General features: G+C 33.7%; 1 protein-coding gene across 5 annotated transcripts in view; it reads left to right on the forward strand.

Annotated features, from left to right (window-relative positions):
* The window catches only part of XRCC4 (X-ray repair cross complementing 4), a 273,654-nt gene that overhangs the window by 166,866 nt on the left and 85,525 nt on the right, over positions 1-21,263 (forward strand). For all 5 annotated transcript variants that reach the window (XM_012477569.2, XM_064376101.1, XM_012477571.3 and 2 more), the window contains exon 7: positions 1,829-1,976. In XM_012477569.2, the coding sequence (XP_012332992.2) occupies positions 1,829-1,976 (148 nt within the window). The remainder of the gene's footprint in view (positions 1-1,828; positions 1,977-21,263) is intronic.

A 21,263-nucleotide genomic window follows, 5' to 3' on the forward strand; every position in this document is an offset into this window, starting at 1 on the left:
TGCATTCTAGCATCCTGATTAGATGCTAGAAACACGTTGGTTATAGTTCACCCTCACTAACATACCTTTAGTCACTTTGTATTTTAAAGTAAGATGCAGACATTGTAACACATGATGTAATCATTTGCCACATACAGTATCCTTTTTGGTTGCCAATTTGTAAGACATGATTTGGAGTCTTAAAATGAATAGCAGAACTTTTCACTAATTTTATTTTTAAAAATTTTGCCTTGTACTTTAATTTAAACGATTTTCCTAGATGTCCTCTGTAACATTAAATATAATCTTTCTCCATTTTGCAAGTCTATCTATAATTGAAATTTTCTCTACCTCTAACACTTTTGCTAGTTTTGTTCATAGACTAGCATATACTTGTACCTTCTTAGTTATTTCTTAAGTTAATAGCACTGGGAAATCTTTCAGCTTGAATGTGTTAAAAAAAAAAAAAAAAAAAACTTCCTTTTTAATTTACCCTTATCTATTCCCAATACATTTTTAAAGCTCAATTAAAAAAAGTCCTAAAACTTAAACAGCTTTGGAAAGCAAAGTATGCTTTGATGGGCTTTCACTTAATATTTGATCAAAGAATAATTTACCTACTATGGAAAAATGTTTTTTAATTGTCATAATGATAAAATATAAGAACAAAGGCTGTGTGATTTGGGAAAGTTATTTAACCTCTCTGAAGCTTTGTTTTCCTTATAAATAAAATGAAGATAGTAATAATAAGTACCTTATAAAGTAATTTTAAGGATTAACAAAGTAATACATGGAAAACCCTTAGCAAAGTGTCCAAAACGTAAGATCTGGAAATTACAGTTATTAAAAAAAAATCAAGAGCAGAATTTCAGTAGAATGTTCAACAGTGTCCAAGTTGTCTCAGAGAGATCAAGTAAAGCATGAACTGCACAGAGTGAGAACTCAACATGCGAGCTTTTCTGCCAGAATGTGATATATGTGTACCTGAAAAACCACTTACTCTACAAAGTTGCAGAGTAAAAATAATGGGCTTAAGGGAGAAAAAACTAAGCTTTGGGCAGAATACTCAACAGTTTCTCACATTCTGTAGCAATCTATCCATCTGACAAAGGGCTAATATCCAGAATCTACACAGAACATAAACAAATTTACAAGAAAAGAACAACCCCATCCAAAAGTGGGTGAAGGATATGAACAGATACTTTTAAAAGAAGAAATTTTTGCAGCCAACAAATGTGAAAAAAAGCTCATCATCCCTGGTTATTAGAGAAATGCAAATCAAAACCACAATGAGTTACCATCTCATGCCAGTTAGATTGGAGATAATTAAAAAGTCAGGAAACTACAGATGCTGGAGAGCATGTGGAGAAACAGGAATGCTTTTGCACTGTTGGTGGGAGTGTAAATTAGTTCAACCATTGTGGAAGACAGTGTGGTGATTCCTCAAGGATCTAGAACCAGAAATACCATTTGACCCAGCAATCCCATTAGTGGGTAGATACCCAAAGGATTTTAAATCATTCTACAGTAAAGACATATGCACACGTATGTTTATCGCGTCTCTGTTTACAATAGCAAAGACTTGGAACCAACCCAAATGCCCATCAATGATAGACTGGATAAAGAAATGTGGCACATTATAAACCATGGAATATTATGCAGCCATAAAAAAGGATGAGTTCATGTCCTTTGCAGGGACATGGATGAAACTCAAAACCATCATTTTCAGCAAACTAACACAGGACCAGAAAACCGGACATCATATGTTCTCACTTATAAGTGAGAATTGAACAATACAAATAATATGCATAATTTTGTTGGGTCACATTCTTATCTCATTTTATTTTAGCTGCTGTAAGTAAAGATGATTCCATTATTTCAAGTCTTGACGTCACTGATATTGCACCAAGTAGAAAAAGGAGACAGCGAATGCAAAAAAATCTTGGGACAGAACCTAAAATGGCTCCTCAGGAACATCAGCTTCAAGGAAAGAAAAAGTAAGTCATTTTATTCTTTGCCAAGAAGTGAGATGGCATTTTAAAAAATCTAACATATGATCTTAAAAATTATATTTTTATTTTGAACTTATTTAAAGTTATTTTTAAGAAAATGTGATATGGGAATTGTAAAATGTTTGAATCAATATATTGTTTCTGGTATTTGGTTAATTTCTATTAATATTTAAAGCTGAAATGCTGAAAATGTAAGGAAAATTTTTTTCTCATAGTTTTTATAGATTAATTAGAAATGGCATGTAGGGTACTAAACATATTAGAATCCAACTTGTGTTCAGTAAAGTGTTTCAATCTAATTTATTGCTTAAAAGAGACCCATATAGCATTCAAATTATCCATTTAATTTGGTTATGCTTGGCATTTTTTCAAGTAAAATGTCTCTTTCTCATCATCTGTTTATTCCTCTCAAATTTTGGCATTGTGTACTTTATTTTCACTGTTTTTCACTCTTTGGTTCTGACTACCCTGCATCAATCTATATTTCAATTTAGTTGTGATGAGTTAAGAAGTTGGAACACTCAATATTTCATTACAGCAAAACAATGAGCATTTATAAGAATATTAACAGTTTAATCCAAAATGAATGTGCAAATCATTTGTATCTTTGGGTATATGTATACATGCTCTGAGTATTTTCTCTAAAGTTTTTTAAATTCAGTAAATAGTTATTGAATGATGATGCTATGGCAGATGATTTTATAGTCCAGTGATTGTCACAGTGTAGAATGAGGACACCTGGGGTTTTCTAATAACCCTTTGAAGGTCGTCCCTTCTTAAATTCCATACCTGTGTGAGGCTGGATTTTCTTATATCCTTCAATTAAATTAACATGTTACAGCTGATTAAATGCAGAAGCTAGTGAAAATCCAACTGTTTTCAGTCAAATCAGCTATCAAAGAGATTTGAAAAGTATAAAACAATGTCCTCACAACATTTTTTTCTGGAAAATATGTTTCATAAAGAATATATTATTCATATTATCACATACTGGATTTGTGTTATTTTTAAATGAATTAATGAATCTGTTTAAATTTTCTCAGGTTTAATTTTCAATATGGCAAATAGTCCACATAAACCAAAACGTGAACTCAACTCTTGAGACCCTCAAAAATTTTTTTAAAGTATAAAACGTTCCTGAGAGCAAAAACCTTTAAATTCTATTATAGACAATAATGATGCAAAGAAGCACAATCTATGCCATCAGGAAACTGGCAGCCTAGTGGGAACGTGTTTTAGTTTCTAGCATATAAATATAGTATACTGGGATTATTTTGTCTATCATTGTGTTTTTATTCTCTCCACAATTGGCCTGGTCTACATGTAGTTAAAAATTCTCTCTCTATACTATGCGGGGTCTCTAATGTCTTTAGAAAATATATGTAAACACTCATTATGCACCAAATTCTTTCTGGTTTGTGTTTATCATTTGAATTTATTCATAGCTTATAACCCCTTGATGGAGGTCATAGAGTTCAAGGCATAGTGTGATCTGTTTTATATAGTGAACCAAAAATATTTTCATTTTACAAACATCAAAATAGCTAAACTATTTCTGTGGATTAATATGGGAAAAAATAAAATTACAAGCAGTTTGAATTGTTCCAGAAACTAAGTACTTCATTCAATCAATTAGTAGACAAGTGAGCAATGAGTTGAAATTGAGTCATGTGCCAGGCATAATATTGATCATGCTGAGGATCCCAGAGGGTAGAAAATAGACAGAGCTCCTGTCCACACTGGAACTTTCAGTCCAATTGTTTTGTCTGATAATGATTTCATGGTATGGGGGAAGAAGGAAATATTGGTTTTATATTGGAAAGCTGCATGGTCTTTCATTCTGTGTGTGAACCAAAGGTAAGGTTTTGAAGTTGCTGACATTTTCGAGTACACCGTATTGCCTAGGAAGATTTTTGATGTGCATGATACAGAGATGAAAGAAGTTTAGCTCTGAATCAAGACTAAATATTTTTATTTAACTTTTTAATAAAGGTAATGTGTTTGTTTCTACAAACATACATACAATTAATATTACGTTCCTTTTCTTTTCCATGTTTAGATGATTGTGTCAATGTTTATGTTGTATATTTTCACCAATTTAAAAGTTGACAAAGTTGATGTAAACCATATCAGCTTTTTGAAATTGCCTGCTAATTATATCACTAGGCCCTTTAGGCAGACTGCCCCTAAGTAGAAATGAAAAACACCTGTTAGATGTCAGGGAGCATTTTAAAGGGTAAGAGAAATTTAGTTTAGCATGTGTCAATCAGATGTTGAGTGGTTGATACCCTACTGTATAATGCCTCCTCTTTTGCTCAAATAAAACAAAATGTTGAATTATGTATTTTGTTCTTATTATTTATACTATGGGATTTTTTTCTATTTTGAATACAGGAGACCAAAATTTTATGGCTCTTAAAAATTTTAAATACTAGTGGTACTTTCCAATTTTTTTAAGAAAAAGAAAGAAGCTTCTATAAAACAAAAGCAAAAGTAAGCCTTAACTCTTAAAAAAAAATCCCCAGAGTAAGACATTCTTGATTACTAATGGCTAGCCCTCATTTTATGTTTTAAAATTAAAACTACTACCTATTTTCCTGCGTTCCTAAAGCATATTTTTTTTCTCTGACAACTTGTCATCAAAAACATGTACATCAATTAGGTTCGTATAATTTATCTGTAGACTCCCAAACAAATGCAGATGTGGTTAGTTTGCTATTTATGAGTGAAAAAACATCAGTCCTACCTCTAAACTTCAGTTTCTTATGCCCTTCTGATTGCATGACCTTCAGTCCCTTCCAGTATTCCCACTGGACATCTTACATGTGATTCCACTGTTTAGCTTCTCTGTCACTGCACCTCAACAACAAAGAAACAAAAGTAGGGGAAGGAGTGATCATAAGTACTATGGCTTAATTTTTTTAATTTTTATTTTTGCTGTCTACAAGACTTTGTGCAAGTCATTTTACCTTTCTAAGGTTTAGTTTTCTCATCTATAAATGAAAGGATTACACTAGATAATTTATAATATTCATGTTTTGACAGTGGTGAATAGTTAAATAAATATTAAATCTACTATTCACCACTGTCAAAACATGAATATTACTTAGCAATAAAGTACTTATGCATTTATTAGCTATTATTGATTAAAATTCATAAAGCAATTAAAAATATGAAACATCTATGAGAAAAGTATTCATTTTTTAAATTTAAGTATTTATAGGTATATTACAATATAACATTTTAAGTACTTTATAAATACCATAGGGTTATTTTGCATTTTGAGAAAAACTAAATACTTAATTTATAAAACAAAATCATAATAATCTTTAAATTTAGTTGAACATTTATTGTGATCCTAAGTCATTGGTTTGGTGGCAAGGTAGAGGAGGAGACAGAGATAGAAAAATAAATAAAATTTTGATAGTGCTTTATATGTTATCTCTCATTTAAATCTCAGGCAAACCCTACAAGATAGGTATTAATTTAGCCTTCTTACAGATAAAAGCAACCAAGTCTCAGAAAGATATAGTTCTCTTGCCAGAGCAACAGAGCCAGTGTTTTATTCCAGAATTTGTGCCTGGTTCACTTCCTCAACTGGGTTTATAATCTTTTGAGAGACGAAGATATACACAATTTTGTGCAGAGTGAAGGAGTTACATCAGTCATAAAGTTCTAAACTGAAATCTTAGGAACTGTGTTGCAGATTTGTAAGTACACTATTATATGTTGGAATGGATTTGGGGCATTTATTTGACCTAAGAGGCACTTTTTTTTTTTAATTTTTAGAAGCTTTTCTTTTTTTGACTCAATATACAGAGAGAGACGACTTCAGTTAATACCTAAAATAATCTGTAAAGTTATTAGAGAGTGCAGAACAAATATGAATAGCTATAAAAGGAGTACAGAAATAAAATAAATATAAATTATTAAATTCACATAGCTTTATAATGAATTTTTCATTAACCTTGTAAACTTTCAGAGCATCTGGGCAAACTATGTAGATCAAATATAAAAGAAAATTTGTAAGTAAAGTTGCTTTTACCAATAAAAATACTAAATAGTGAAACATAAAAAATGTTTTCACAAGAAAATGTGTCTGATAACTACTATAGAAATATTTAACCACATCCTGTAAAATACTGTTAAGGTATATTTATGTCATATGAAAGATGGAGAAGTGAGCTCAAGCTCTGTATATTTGTTTTTGAGAATAAGTATGCCCAAATTTTCAGGAATTAACTTTAAGTAAAAGAGTGAAATGACATAGTGATGACTCAGGTCTATTTTTTTTCACTGGGATCCTTCCTTAGCTCTTCTCTATGTGGTAAAAAGACAATAGGTTTTTAGGTTTTTGCTCAAAACAGATTTAAAGTAACAGCAAAGCAAAAGTGACCTCTCAGAGAGTTGGGGTTTTAAAACAAAATTTAATGAGTTGATAGCAACATGAATAGTGAAAACATAAATATTGTTTATACAGGAAAAGTTAGCACATTACTTGGGTTTTCTAAATAAATTGTGAAAGCTGTCCTACAGATAATTTCTCAACAGATTGTCAAATGCTATCATTAGGTGATCTAACATATAAAGTAAAATTTTATCCTTATATGAAAGTAATGATTCTTCAACCACATAAGAAAAAATATTAAGAAAATTAGTAAGTTGAAATGCATTGTAATAGTCACAGTTTTATAATTAAATATTCCTATGTGCTGTGGAAGTTCTCTTTTAAAAATGCCACTTCTAATGTCTTAAAATCATTTTGTAACCTGAGATAGATGTAATTCTCTAAATCGCTAAATTTATTCTAAAAATAATGATACTGTCTTAAGTGGAAACTATGCAAATATTGACCCTATTCTGTTAAATAATATTATGAACATATTGCACACAGAAATTAAGTACTTATTGAAGGTCACACAGCTAGTGAAACAATTTTTCGATGGATTAATGAATGACACACTTTTTAGTGTTTCTAAAAGAGAAAAAGAGATTGTTTTCACATGCATGAGTTATTTTAACTTGCCAAATTTAGCCATAAGACCAGTTTAATTATTACTATAGTATAATTATCATCTTACAAATTAAACTGTTTCCCATTAACTAGCCACTACCATTTATAAAGTGCTTTGACTATATGGTGTTCATCTTTAGTTTACTATGCTAAAAAAAAATCACCTGCTTGTAAAACTTACTAAAAGTACATGAAATATACATTCAATAGAAACAGCTCTTAGTGTTTTTCAAGGGTTTTTGAAATTCTGGGTCCTTTAAGAATTTGTATGTGAACAAAGATTTTCTACTACACTCATGTTTCTTGTGTTCTTAGCCTTGTTTAACTAGAAAAGACTAACTGAGAATAAATTATTACACAATTTTATTTACTTCTTTTAAGTGATAAAGATTCCACGGAAAGTTTTGATTTTATAGTTTATGTCACCACCACGTGTAATATCTCATTAAATTCATCTAGGAAGCCTGGCTTCATTCATTATTTTCAATTCTAAACTTGTGTGGGATTTCTGACACTTTTGGTGTCCCCTCACAATGTTATTTTCTCTGTAATTCCTGTGAGAGCCTCTCAGTTGAGTTGGCATTGTAGGCCTACCCCATGATTTCACATTGACTAAGGAAATGAACAGTAGACACTTTTTGTTGAGAACCACAGAATTCTGACTATGACTTCCCCCCCATTGCTAAGCAAACTAGATACATTCCCTGATATTATATAATTTATTCTGTATGAGAGAAAATAAGCATTAATCATATCATTACATACATATATATATATATATATATATATATATATATATATATATATATATAAAATCATAAACTTTTGAAGGAATTCAGGATTTAGGGGAAACACAGCAAAGAGGATATGGCTTGAAGAATTACCATTTGAGCAGTATCTGAAGGTTAAAGAGGAGTGAAAGGGTACAATAGGGAGTAGAGAGCAGGGTTCAGGCAGGGGAAGCTGACTGTGAACATGTGGCCAGGTGGAATGTGTGAGTGTGAGAGAGTGGAGGGAGCAAGGAAGAGAGGGCCTGAGATGAGGCTGAGGGGTACTGGGAGGCCAGACCAACCAAGTTGTGTGGCCCATGTTGAGAATTCAGCTGTTCCTCATGGACAGGAGAGCATTCCAGTTTCTCACATTGCAGAGAACTTTACTTCTATTTTTCCTACCTTTTGAAACTGCTTTTTAATTCTTGTTAAGAAGACTATAAAATTATCAGATTGACTAGAAAACACTGAGGTTTTGGTTAGTATTGCATCTTTTTAGATATCAAAATTTAAAATGATCAAATGCTATTGTACTTATTTTCTTTCTCTTTTAAACTGTACTTTCAAACTGCTTAATGTTGTCTAATTTTGGACTCTCAATAATAAAACCTTCTTTTTTTTGAAACACAGGAAACTAGAAAATTGAAAACATACTGAAACTTATGTGGAGTGCTCACAGAGATAATTGATTAAATTGGCATCTGTGAGCAGTCCTGAGGTGCAGAATTGCATTGCTATTTTGCCTTTTTTTTTTTTGTAATATAAATGCTTTTTTTAAAGGAATATTTTTAGATCTTTGAAGATTTCCCACATTTAGTAAGACTCTGAAATCCTTGAATCTGGTATATATTGATAAATATTCATTTAAAAATTTAGTGTGTCTAATCCACACAATATGATTATACTAGGGGAACACTCATCCTGTTCTGTCAACTAGCATCAACACTAAGAGTTATTATTCAGCATAGCCATATGCTATACATTCCTTGTTATTTCCTATCTTGCATCACTTGAAATTGTGATTTGTGGAGTTGTTTTGTGTGTCTTTTTACTTCTGTATATTAAAATGAACCAGCTGAAAAAGGCTGCAGTATTTATGAAATTACTTTCATATTTATATAGTGTATTTTAATATCAGGTAAAATCCTGAGTATAAACAAGAACATTATAAAATTACTTTCTACAAATATATAAAGGTGCAATGTGTATCTAAATAAAATAGCACCATATTTGGCCTTTATTAGGCACCTAGCTTGATATTTTATTGAAGTCATGTTTATATACACACACACACACACACGTGTATATATGTCACATATATACATACACGTATATATACATATATATACATACACGTATATATACATATATATACATACACATGTATACGTATATATACGTATATACGTATACATATATATACGTATATACACACACGTATATATACGTATATATGTATATATATGTATACATATATATGCACGTATATATGTGTGTGTATATATACACATATATACATGTAACATATATACACACACACATATATACATACACACGTAGGTGTATATATATACATGTATATATATATATGTAACATGATCATGAAGGAAGAATTTTTCACTTAAATCTTTCAATTTAAGATCTATTATTTCTTTCAGCATTCTATGAAAAATAATACCGTAGTCTCTCCTTATCTATAGTTTTGTTTTCCATGGTTTCAGTTACCCACAGTCAACCACTGTCTGAAAATATTAAATAGAAAATTCCAGAAATGAACAATTCATAAATTTTATTTTTTGTGTCATTCTAAGTAGCATGACGAAATGTCACAATGTCCCATTCTGTCCTGCCAGAGATGTGAGTCATCCTTTTATCCAGTGTATCCACACTTTATATACCACCTACCATTTAGTCACTTAGTAGCTGTCTCAGTTTTCAGATTGAAAACATATAGTATATATAGGGCTTGATAGTATCTGTGGTTTCTGGCAAATGCTAGGGGGCTTGAAATGTATCCCCCTAGGATAACAGGGGAGTGCTGTACAATAAGGTCCTGCTCTGTTTGTATCAATAAATAAAAAATATATTAATAGCATTGTATTGTGACCTAAAGCCAGTTGTGTCTAGGTAGACTAGCTGGATTATTCTAACAAATTGGCTAATTAATTAATTAGTTACTGATTTAACCAAATTGGATCAATTTCCCAGTCTTACTGAAATTAGCAGCCAGGTAATAAAATCAACCAACTAAGAGAGTATTCAAATTCGATGATTTAATTAATGCCTTAATGCTTCACACTTCAACTGTTTGAGCCATTTCTTCACCTCACCCCACTCCACCTAGAAATTCTACTTTCTAGGCCTTCTGTTTCTCATTTTTGCAGGCTCTCTCTCTTAAGACCAAACACCAATTTTAAGATATTGGGATTAGCAACTGGACAAGGGCTTGGTTAACTCTTTCCAGAAACTGATAAATTAAAACTTAGAATCAGGGCTTCAGACCCCAGGAGAGGTGGCCAAGAAGAGAGCCAAATCCAAGTTGCAACAAAATCAGGATTATTCTGGAGACCAAGATGAGAAGTCAAACACAGAGATATAACATACATACCCATTTACCCAAACTGTGGCCAGTAGAACACCATACATACAAACACTTCTCATACCAAGATGAGAAGTCAAACACAGAGATATAACATACATACCCATTTACCCAAACTGTGGCCAGTAGAAGAGTGAAGTACTTAGGTGGGGGCCATGTGCCTCCAGCTCTGAGATTTAGATGTAGATGGAGGAAAGAAAGTCAGGATGTTTATTGAAATTAGATAATAATGAGTTCAGAATGTATTCTTTTTTATACCCTTGACAGTCTTCATTCTGTAGAACTATATAAAAGATAGGTACCGTAGAAAGGATGCCATATTTAAATAAGCTTGGAAATTGCTACATACCATAGCTCCCAGAGTCTCATGTGCCCCAAGACCCAAACTTAGAGAGTTATATTTTAAAGGCTCTCAGAAACCCTACAGTAAATAATTCATTTGACCCGGTTTAATTTCTCAAATACCCTTAAGCATGGCATCCACATGCAATCTGCCTCCATTAACAAAAAAAGACAGTCCAAGGGATAGTGTTTTGCAGGGTACTGAGTTAGCATACGGACGCTCAAAATTCCTGAATATCAAGGATTTTTAAGATTTAAAGACATTTCAACCATAGTTATAGAATGGAGGGCATTAAAGTGAATTTTACCAGAAAAAAACTTTGTATTCCCCTCCCAATCCTAGTACTTAGGAAACTTCCTGCTTGTCCCACTGATGGCCATGTTGAGAGTAAGGTCATTTTCTAGAGAATTTCAGTAATTGGAATACATAAGGATACCTCTAAAAGTAGTAGTTTAGCATCATCTCAACTACAGGATAAAACCATTAGAGTAGTTTGGGCCCAAAATACAAATAAATACTTGTAGAATCTTTAGATATTTTTATACAGTCTTTGTTTCTGTAGGCTAGCAAGTAAAAATATATAGATTAACATATTTCAAAGAGAAATTTTAAATTATAACTTCACAGATACTGGATGCTCCTTGAATTGTAGTGAAGGAGTTTAACTATGTGTTCTGAATCAACTTTTAAGTGGCCCCATTAAGTCATTGTGTGGGTGCAGAATTTCAGATGAACAGTGGATGGCAAAACAACACACACACCTTAGAGTGAGTTTTTGATTTAATTAGCCAGGACTACCCAATCTTATCACAGTCTTGTGGCTACCAGGAGCAGAAAAAGATGCAGCATGTGTCAGTCCAATATTTTCCCACCTCCATGGAGTGCAGTAGAGTATTGCACATCTGCCACTGATACAGTTTGTATAAGGTATTGTCTTCCTGAACCTGTGAAAGTTCAGTTCTTATTTCGTTATACCAGATGCCTACAGTATTATTCTTGAAGAAATTGCACAGTCATCTACTTTTGTTTTGAAAAGTTATTATAAACATTAGAATTTTCATGGCTTCCAAACCAAAGTTAGTATATCTGTTAAAGCTTTTCAGGGTCCTAAAAAGCTCATTTCCCCACAGTAACCCAGTTGCAGTCACATAGAGTTTATGTGACCATATTCACTCTTAATGAGATTCTTCTTTTTAATGGAGTTTTGAAGAAAGTTATTTGTTTCCTTTCTGATATCTTCTTTCTATGTTTTTTATTAATGTTTTAAATTATAAAAGTTAAAACTTAGTGAGGGAGTAAGGGTCTGGTATTAATTTGTTCATTTTTTAATAAAATGAACTTTGCTTTATTTGTTTCCCAGTTATAAAAGCAGTACATACTCATTCCAGAAAACTCAGAAAACACATAGAAACAAAAGAATGAGCATATGGGAAACTCATAATCCCACCCATCTGGAGATGACCACCTTTAAGAGCATGGTACTGTGTGTCTTTGCAGATCCCTCTCTCTTCCACACTTCATTTACAAAACTTGGCTCACACCGGTTATGCTATAACCTGCAACTTTTTTTTCCTTCCATTTAGCAATCAATATGGTATACTGTGGGAGGAAAATAAATCTTTGGAAGACTATGTTTTAAAAGCAGTTGATTAATTTGAGATATAGACTAGCTTGTATATAGACAGAGTTATATATGGAATTTCACATATATGCATGTATGTTTTGCCAGAATTTCTCCAGGAAGGTTATAACAATTTGTACCCTCACAACAGTGTTTGCCTTCTGGGTTTTGTTGTTGTTTACCAATTCATTTTAGAAATATATATATATATATATATAGAGAGAGAGAGAGAGAGAGAGAGAGACAGAGAGAGAAAGAGAGGAAGATGAAATTGCATGCACCAACTTAAAATGTGGTAGTTGACCATGGGATCATCAAAATACATTCATTTTGAAAAGATGATCCCATCTTTTCAAAATGAATGTATTTTCATGCCTTTAAAACCTGCTAGCAATGTCTTTCTTTTTTAAAGTTTAAGTCTCAAAGTATTTGAAAATTATGTGTTTTAAATTTAGGTGGAAAATATAAACATCAGATTCAAATATCTAATTTTTGCAGATTTTTGTTACCTGAACTTTAAATTTTTAAATGTCAAATTCAGTACATAAAATGAATGTTCAATTGCTATATATTAACTCTGGTCATCATGAGCAAACCTCACTTTTTACACAACTTTAATTTTATCATAATGTTTATCTTAGTTGCAAAAGTAAACACAGTGGTGGTTTTAAAACGATCGGTTTTTATTAGCTTCACTCTGTGTTTACCTAACTGTTCAGGCCGCGGCTCTCACTTTCCTTGCTGCATATTTTGATTAATGGCCCCTTGGCCTTGTTCCAGAGTATACTGATTATGGTCAGTTCACTTCAAAGATGATTTATTAATTGTGTTTGTTACCCAAAATAATTAAATAAAGAGTGATCATATGCACTATTATAGATTTGCCAATAAAATCAACAGCTAAACTTTAAGATAATGTTTGCCTGAATAGATTTTTTAAGTATACAGAAAGGACAAAAAAAAATTTTTTTAATGTAATCTGTATTAAGTACAGATTTATGGCCTTTTAAAGCATGATTATTAAATGTATCATAGGCTTGGTCTTGTAAGTGCATGAATTTTAAGTTCTACTTTAGCATAATTTCAAGATAATATGTTTCATTGGAGCTTACCTAGGTGTTTTTAAAAAATATTTCCGTGTTTATAACTCACCCTGGGAACAATCCTTACTACAATTCCCCCAGGCTATTACATACATTTAAATTTTAGATTACTGACAGACTCAGATGTCTGTTTAAAAAGAAATGTTTATAGGAGGTCTTTATAATCTTTCTGGGCTTTAAGTAAAGGGGGTTTATTATATGTTTCATATATATTATATTCCTGTCAGTTGAAAGACTTTGATACATAAAATTTCTCTAAATTTGGCTTGATAATAGTTATTGTTTCAGGCATTTTAAGCACTCTGCCAACATAGAATAATGTGTAAATATTCATTATATGTGGCCAGCAAAGTTATTAATCAAAAGCAATGACTCCCTGCTCATAATTTATGGTTCAGTATTAAAGGAAAAATAGGAGGTATATATATTTTCATATACTGTATTCAAAATTTTCACTGTAACAGTGAAATTCTATAACTTAAATCATCTAGTATGATATGTAACTCAATGTAAAGTAGGTATTTGGTCTGTAGTAAAACATTATGAAATAAAATAAAATGTTTTATCACACTAGAACTATAGACTGTTTCATGTCTGAAAGTATAAACTTGTTATGCCAAATAAGAAGATATGAACCCTAAAAGTAACAGATGTCAGCAAATGGAACAAAGAAATCAGATATGAGAGTAAAAAATAAACCTAAGAAATTAAAACTATAATAATGATCCATTAGTATTATTCAAGGATTTTGTTTGTTTTTGGAAAATTGTTGCTAAAGGACAAGAGCACAAACATGCTTTGTTTAAACACCATTATTAAAAAATACTTTCAGTAAATTTCAGGACATAATGTTTTTTTTCTTTTTTTGAGATGGAGTCTCACTGTGTTACCCAAACTGGAGTGCAGTGGCATGATCTCAGCTCACTGCCACCTCTGCCTCCTAGGTTCAAGCAATTCTTCTGCCTCAGCCTCCAGAGTAACTGGGACTACAGGCATACGCCACCATGTCTGGCTAATGTTTGTGTTTTTAATAGAGACAGGGTTTCACCATATTGGCCAGGCTGGTCTTGAACTCCTGACCTTTTGATCTGCCCACCTCGGCCTCCCAGATTGGTGGGATTACAGGAGTGAGCCACTGTGCCTGGCCATAATATTTTATTTAATTGAAAATCTTTTACAATAACCTTGTTTCTAAACAATTTCTAAAATTTATTTCTTTAGCTCAGATATGAATATGTTACTTTGTAAAATGTTATTTTTGTAATAAATGAAGATAAATTATCAATGTATTGGGAAATCAATGTTATCATACCACCATTATTGAATGTTTACTCCTGTATACATCACTTCTAGAAATACAGGATAAGAGGTTGGTACAGGCTCTGTCTTTGTCTTTGTATATGAATAAAACAGTGAAGGAGCAGTAATGAATAGCACACATATGTTGTTTGCTTTTGGTCCACATTACATTTTCTGACATACTATCTTTAATATGTATATGGCTAACTATAATATGTCTAGATTGTGCCAAATTCCATAGTAGGTATGAAAGCTATGAAATTTCAGAGAAAAGAGAGTTGATAATCTTTTTGGAGGTATATGGAATAAGGAGATAGGATAAAATCAGAGAAGACTAACCAGGAGGAAGTGTTATTTGAGTCTGGCTTTGAAGGTGAATGTTGTTTCTAAAGGCATAAACACCTGAGGAGGTGTTATTTGAGTTTGGCTTTGAAGATGAATGTTATTTCTAAAGGCATAAACTGAAAGAATGAGAGTGCTAATTGAACCCGATCCACAGCATCCCCTTATTTATTTTAGTAACAGAACTCCTTTCCACCACCTGCTCTATCCACAAGAGGCTACAATTCCCAGCCTCACTAGCAGTGATGGGTGGCCATGTGACAAAGCCATTGCTAATGAGATATAAATGGAAATGATATGTGTAATTTGGGGATGTTGCCCATAAAATGATTGAGCATACATTCCCATGTCTCTTTCTTCCTTCTCAGCTATCTTCCACCTAACATTTAAGGAAACCATGGTAGGAGATAGCTAAGCAAGATAGGAGGAATCACGGTCCCTTGGACAGTCTCAGAGAGCAGGGCAGCACACCCACCTTGGACCGTCCAGCTACCTCTGGACTATTGTGTGAGAGAAAAATAAATGTCTAGCTTGATTGAAGCCATAGTGGTGGTTTGTTTTTATTTTGTTTTGGTTTTTGTTTTCTTTGTTAGAGAAACCTGGGATAGCCCCTTACTCAAAGGAAGGGCTATCCTGTCAGGGGAGCAGACCGTATAAAACAAGCATGGAGAAAGAGTCTGAAAGATTGAGGACCAATGCCTATATCCTTGAGGTGCTTAGAAATAGGAATAAAGCTAGCAAGGTGGGCAGAGCATAGAGCACAGAGACTTAGATGCTAAACTTATTTATTTGAACTTCTATTATGAACACTCCAAGGAACTCTTAAAAGGTTTTGAGCCAAAGAATGGCAAAATGAACAGTGCTTTACAAAAATTTTCCTGGAAACCATATATTGGATAGAAGGAATGTTTACAGATTGGCAGTGAAGACAGGAAGGTAGTCTAGTAGTAATCCAGGAAGAGTTAATTGAAGAATAGTGACTCTAAGTATGAATGTGATTGGAAGGAACAGCAGGGATGAAATGAGAAACATTTAAGGTTGCTATCCTCTTACTACTAGAGATCTGGAAAGCCTCATTAGTTATCGAAACCTATTTGGTAAATCTAGTCTTTACCAAAATAAATCATCTGTCTTTAGAAATCAATCTACCTACCACAAAAGGTGGATAAAAAGCATAAGTCATGGAAATTCACTTCTCAAAAGACTGGAAAAGCTCCCTTTTCCATGCTGCTATATTTATATACTCAAATATATAGATTGTAATGCATTAATATTATGTCATTTTACATAATTTCATTTATTTCGTTTTTGAACTTAATTACAGCTATAAGTAATTTATCAGCAAGCTTTCTTCAAATTGTGCTCTAAGATGGGTTACTCAGGAAGCTGTATTGCAGCCCGTGAAAACCTTCCTTGTTATAAAGGTTCTTGTTTGTTCCAACCACAGGAAATATTTTCTCTGGACATGTGTTTTGATTGTGATCTGAAGGCATGGGGTTTCTCTTACTTGGGGTTATATGATATTCTCTTTATGGAATACGAAGAAAATCAGCTTTTTCACTGACACATTCTGTTATGGATATAGTGCTGATTTTAGAGTGTTTTCCCCTAGGACAATGATATATAATGTTCTAGAAATTTCCCAACTTTAGAGAATAAGATGCGAATTGAACAAATCAATTTAGCAAACTAATGAAGTAATAAGGTATTAATATAAAACCAAATGTACCTATATATCCATATTTTAGGGAAATCATGAAAATGATAATTTTCTATTTATTAAGGTTTATTTTGGGTTAAGCAATAATGGCACCATACAAAATGAAACTGTTGGAGAACACTTTATCTGTTTTCAACTGCTATGTGGGCAAATAAGGCAGATGCAAATCTCAGTGTTCTCACTGAATAATAAGATGGTCTTTCAGGTCTCAAGTATATTTTTGGAGTCTTCCATTTTAGTATTCAGGAACATACACCAATAACTTCCAGAAGAGGAAAACAAACCTATCATAAGAATGAAAACTTGGCATTACAGATTATCCTTAGACAATGGTTTTAGGCCTTTGCCTTTTATCTCCACCTTGATATAGTAATGATGTACCTACTAGATGCCAAGCACTGTGTCCTATGCTGGGACTACAGCGCCAAATGAAAGAGACCAGGTGCTTTCCCTCAAGGAAGATATGATGTAATTTCATAATTACAGTGCAATGTGATAATGAGGCCACATGGTGTAATAATAGTTCCAAGTACATCTAGAATGCCCAATTAAAATGAATACTAGAGGGAGGCACAAATAACAAAGAAAAAATTTGTTACTGTTTTTCATTAACCAAAGATGGATGCACAGATAAGTAACTCTATGTGGGAAAATATATTACATTTGATAGAACTCAAAAAATAACCTCTGAAATTGGGAATTCAGTAAAAATAGTTACAAAAAAGAAAATATTATACACTAGCATAAAACCTAACACATAGTAGATATTCAATAATTACCAAGTAAATGAAGTAATAAATGGACCTTTTCTATAAGACAAGAAAGAAAATATTAAGTAGATCTCACCCAGCAGAATCTTCCCCTTTTTAGAAGATGGTATTACATCTGTATCAGAGGTCCCCAACCTTTTTGGCAACAGGGACCAGTTTTGTGGAAGACAGTTTTTCCATGGACCTGGGGTGGTTGGGGGGTGGTTTTGGGATGATTCAAGCACATTATATTTATTGTGCACTTTTATTTCTTTAATTATTACGTTGTAACATATAATGAAATAATTATACAACTCACCATAATGTAGAATCAGTGGGAGCCCTAAGCTTATTTTCTTCTAAGTAGATGGTCCCATTCAGGGGTGATGGGAGACAGTGACAGATAATCAGGCATTAGATTCTCATATGGAGCACACAACCTGGATCCCTCACGTGCACAGTTCACAATAGGGTTTGTTCTTCCCTATGGGAATCTAATGCCGCCGCTGCTCTGATAGGAGGCAGAGTTCAGATGGTAACGCGAGTGATGGGAAGCGGCTGTAAATACAGATGAAGCTTACTTACTCACCCACCACTCACCTGCTGCTGTATAGCCGAGTTCCTAATAGGCCATGAACTGATACCACATGATACCAGTTCATGGCCCAGAGGTTGGGGACCGCTGGTCTATATAGTAACTAAAGCCTGAAATTTAAGAGTTATCTTTAGCTTCTTTTCTCTCACCCCTAGCTCTGCTCCATTTGTCATTCTCATACTTTATACTTCTAAAATATCTTAGAATTTAATGTTTTCTACTTCTGCTGCCACTAACCTAGTCTAAGCTGTGATCCTTTTGCATGCATGACTGCAACCTACTCCCTTGTTTTCCCCATTTCCACTTCTCTGACTCCAAAACTGTTGTCCACATAGTGAACTTCTGAAAACACAAATTGTATTATATCTTTATACTTCTCCCTGTGTCTCCAGATTTTCCATCATGTTCCTAGAGTATTCCAGTGCCTTCCCATTGTGCTTAGTCTAAACTCATTACCATAGGTTATGTGCTTTGAATGACCTTGCCCCTGCATCATCCTGAAACAAATTGTGTGATATATATATATATATTTTTTTCTTTTCAAAGAAGTGAACAGAGTCTCACTCTGTTGCCCAGGCTGGAGTGCAGTGGCAAGATCTCAGCCCACTGCAATCTCTGTTTCCTGAGTTCAAGCGATTCTCCTGCATCAGCCTCGCGAGTAGCTAGAATTACAGGCATGCACCACCACACCTGGCTAATTTTTGTATTTTTAGGGAGACAGGGTTTCACCATGTTGGCCAGGCTGGTCTCGAACTCCTGACGTCTGGTGATCTACCCGCCTCCATCCCCCAAAGTGCTGGGATTACAAGCGTGAGCCACTGCGCCCAGCCTGAAAAATATTTTTAATCACCTTCCTAGTACCAGAAAGTGGTATAGATGATGCAGAAAGTGTGTCGAACAAGAAATTAGGGATGTACTTAACATTTGTGTGGAATGGAACATATAATTATTAGAAGAAAAAAGAAATAGTTATATATGTCAAGCAAAGAAGTAAAATTATGTGATGTGATGATGCATTAGTGGGTAGCTACTTTAGATCAGGTCATGAAAGTCTTTGTTGATGTTTAAGCTGGGGTGTGAATGACAAGGAGACCATCTTGCAAAAATCAGGCTGAAGAGCATTCCAGTCAAGGAGAACAGCTAGTAAAACATTCCTAAATTGGAACAGAGCTTGACCTTTTACAGGAACAGAAAGAAAGCTAATGTATCTGGAGTACTATCAGAATGAGAGAGTAGATAGTACATAAGAGGTTGGAGATGTGGACAGTGCTAGAGCATATCAGACTTTGCAGGTCAAAATAAGAAAGTTGGGTTTGCAGGTCAAAATAAGAAAGTTGGGTAGTTTTCTTAGTTGTAAGCCATTAAAGGGTTTCACTCCAGTGAGTAACATAATTTGAATACTCTTATAATGATCCAGTGGCTACTGTATGAAATATGAATTGTAGCAACTCTGTTATGAAAGGGTGTATATGTCATATTCTTCACAACCTTACACAGTGGCCCTGGGGGAAATGGAAGGTACAGTAGGGGTGGTTAAGAGGTTCTTGCAGGAAAGAGAGGGAGGAAGAGATGGAGGAGGAAAAGAAGGAGGATGGTGGTGGTAGCCAAAGAGATGGAGACACTTGCTGATGGAATAGTTGGGGGCAGTGTGTGGGCAACGGTAAAGAATAAGAGGTGGTGATATGGAAGAGAGGAATCAAGGATGATTTTTATAATTTTGACTTCAGTAACTGGGTGGGTGGAAGACTGAGCCTAGAGAAATGAAAGGAGGATCAGATTTGGATGATGTGAGGGATAAGATTTCTGTTTGTTCCAAGTTAAAATTGAGATGCCTATTAAGCATTCAACAGGGTATATGATAGGGAAGATAGCTATATAGATGAATTATTCTATGGAGAGATTTCAAATAAAACAGAGATTGGGGGACTCTAGGATAACAGTCAATTCTTGTTATTCATGATAGTTATGTCCTATGAAGTAAGTTTGAACATTGAATTAATAAAACTGACCCTTTGCTCCTGGGGGAAATACAGGGTTAGATTCTTGGAACCTCTGGTCACATTTTCATTAACTGAGCAATACATAAACTCATTTTGTATGTAATTATGTTAAAAGATACCTATTTGATACACATTGTTAATGCATTAACATTGGACTCAAGCCTCAGTGAAGCTTATCTAACACACATTTCCTCTGTAAAGGAGGGAAGGAGAGAGGAAGGAAGAGAGGGAAAGAGCCTCAGTAGGATAATGTATAAAGGTTAAAAGTTAATTTTTCTGGCATCTAGGCTCTTGTAAAGATCTGCCAAACTCTTCTTGGGAGGTTGCTATTATTTTTTTGTGATTTAGATTTGCTGTCATTATTATTATTTTTGAGACAGAGTCTCACTCTGTCGCCAGGCTGGAGTGCAGTGCCACAATCTCAGCTTATTGCAACCTCTGCCTCCCAGGTTCAAGTGATTCTCCTTCCTCACCCTCCTGAGTAGCTGGGACTACAGGCATGTGCCACCACACCCAGCTAATTTTTGTGTTTTTAGTTTCACCATGTTTGCCAGGATGGTCTTAATCTCTTGACCTAGTGATCCACCCACTTTGGCCTCCCAAAGTGCTGGGATTACAGGCATGAGCCACCACGCCCGGCTGCTGTCATTATTTTTAAAATCATTTTTTTTTTTTTTTCGAAAGAAAGAAAAAGAATAAAGAAGAGGAGGAAAAAGGAAGAGAAAGAGAGAGAGAGAATGGGAGTATTGCTTTCTTGCCCAGGCTAGAATGCAGTTTAGTAATGGGTATTGAAAACCTCTTTTATACCAATAATTATACTTGATGTAAACAGGAAGGAATAAGGGAAGAAAATAACAAACGAGCAGCCAACCAATATTTCATTTAAACCTATGAAATGCTATGCGATTACTGAGGAGTGATTTACTTCCAATTATGTAGTCACTTATGGAATAGGTGTGAGGTGGTAATGTATGTTTTATGTATTTGAAGTGGAGAGTTCTATAAATGTTTATTAAGTTTACTTGTTCCGGGTCTGAGTTCAAGTCCTGGATGTCCTTGTTAATTTTCTGTCTCGTTGATCTATAAAATCATTAGCTCTTCTTGTTACATTGATCCT

Source organism: Aotus nancymaae, unplaced genomic scaffold (genome assembly GCF_030222135.1).
Source record: "Aotus nancymaae isolate 86718 unplaced genomic scaffold, 86718_ANA_hifiasm-v0.15.2.pri h1tg000014l, whole genome shotgun sequence".
Lineage (NCBI taxonomy): Eukaryota > Metazoa > Chordata > Mammalia > Primates > Aotidae > Aotus > Aotus nancymaae.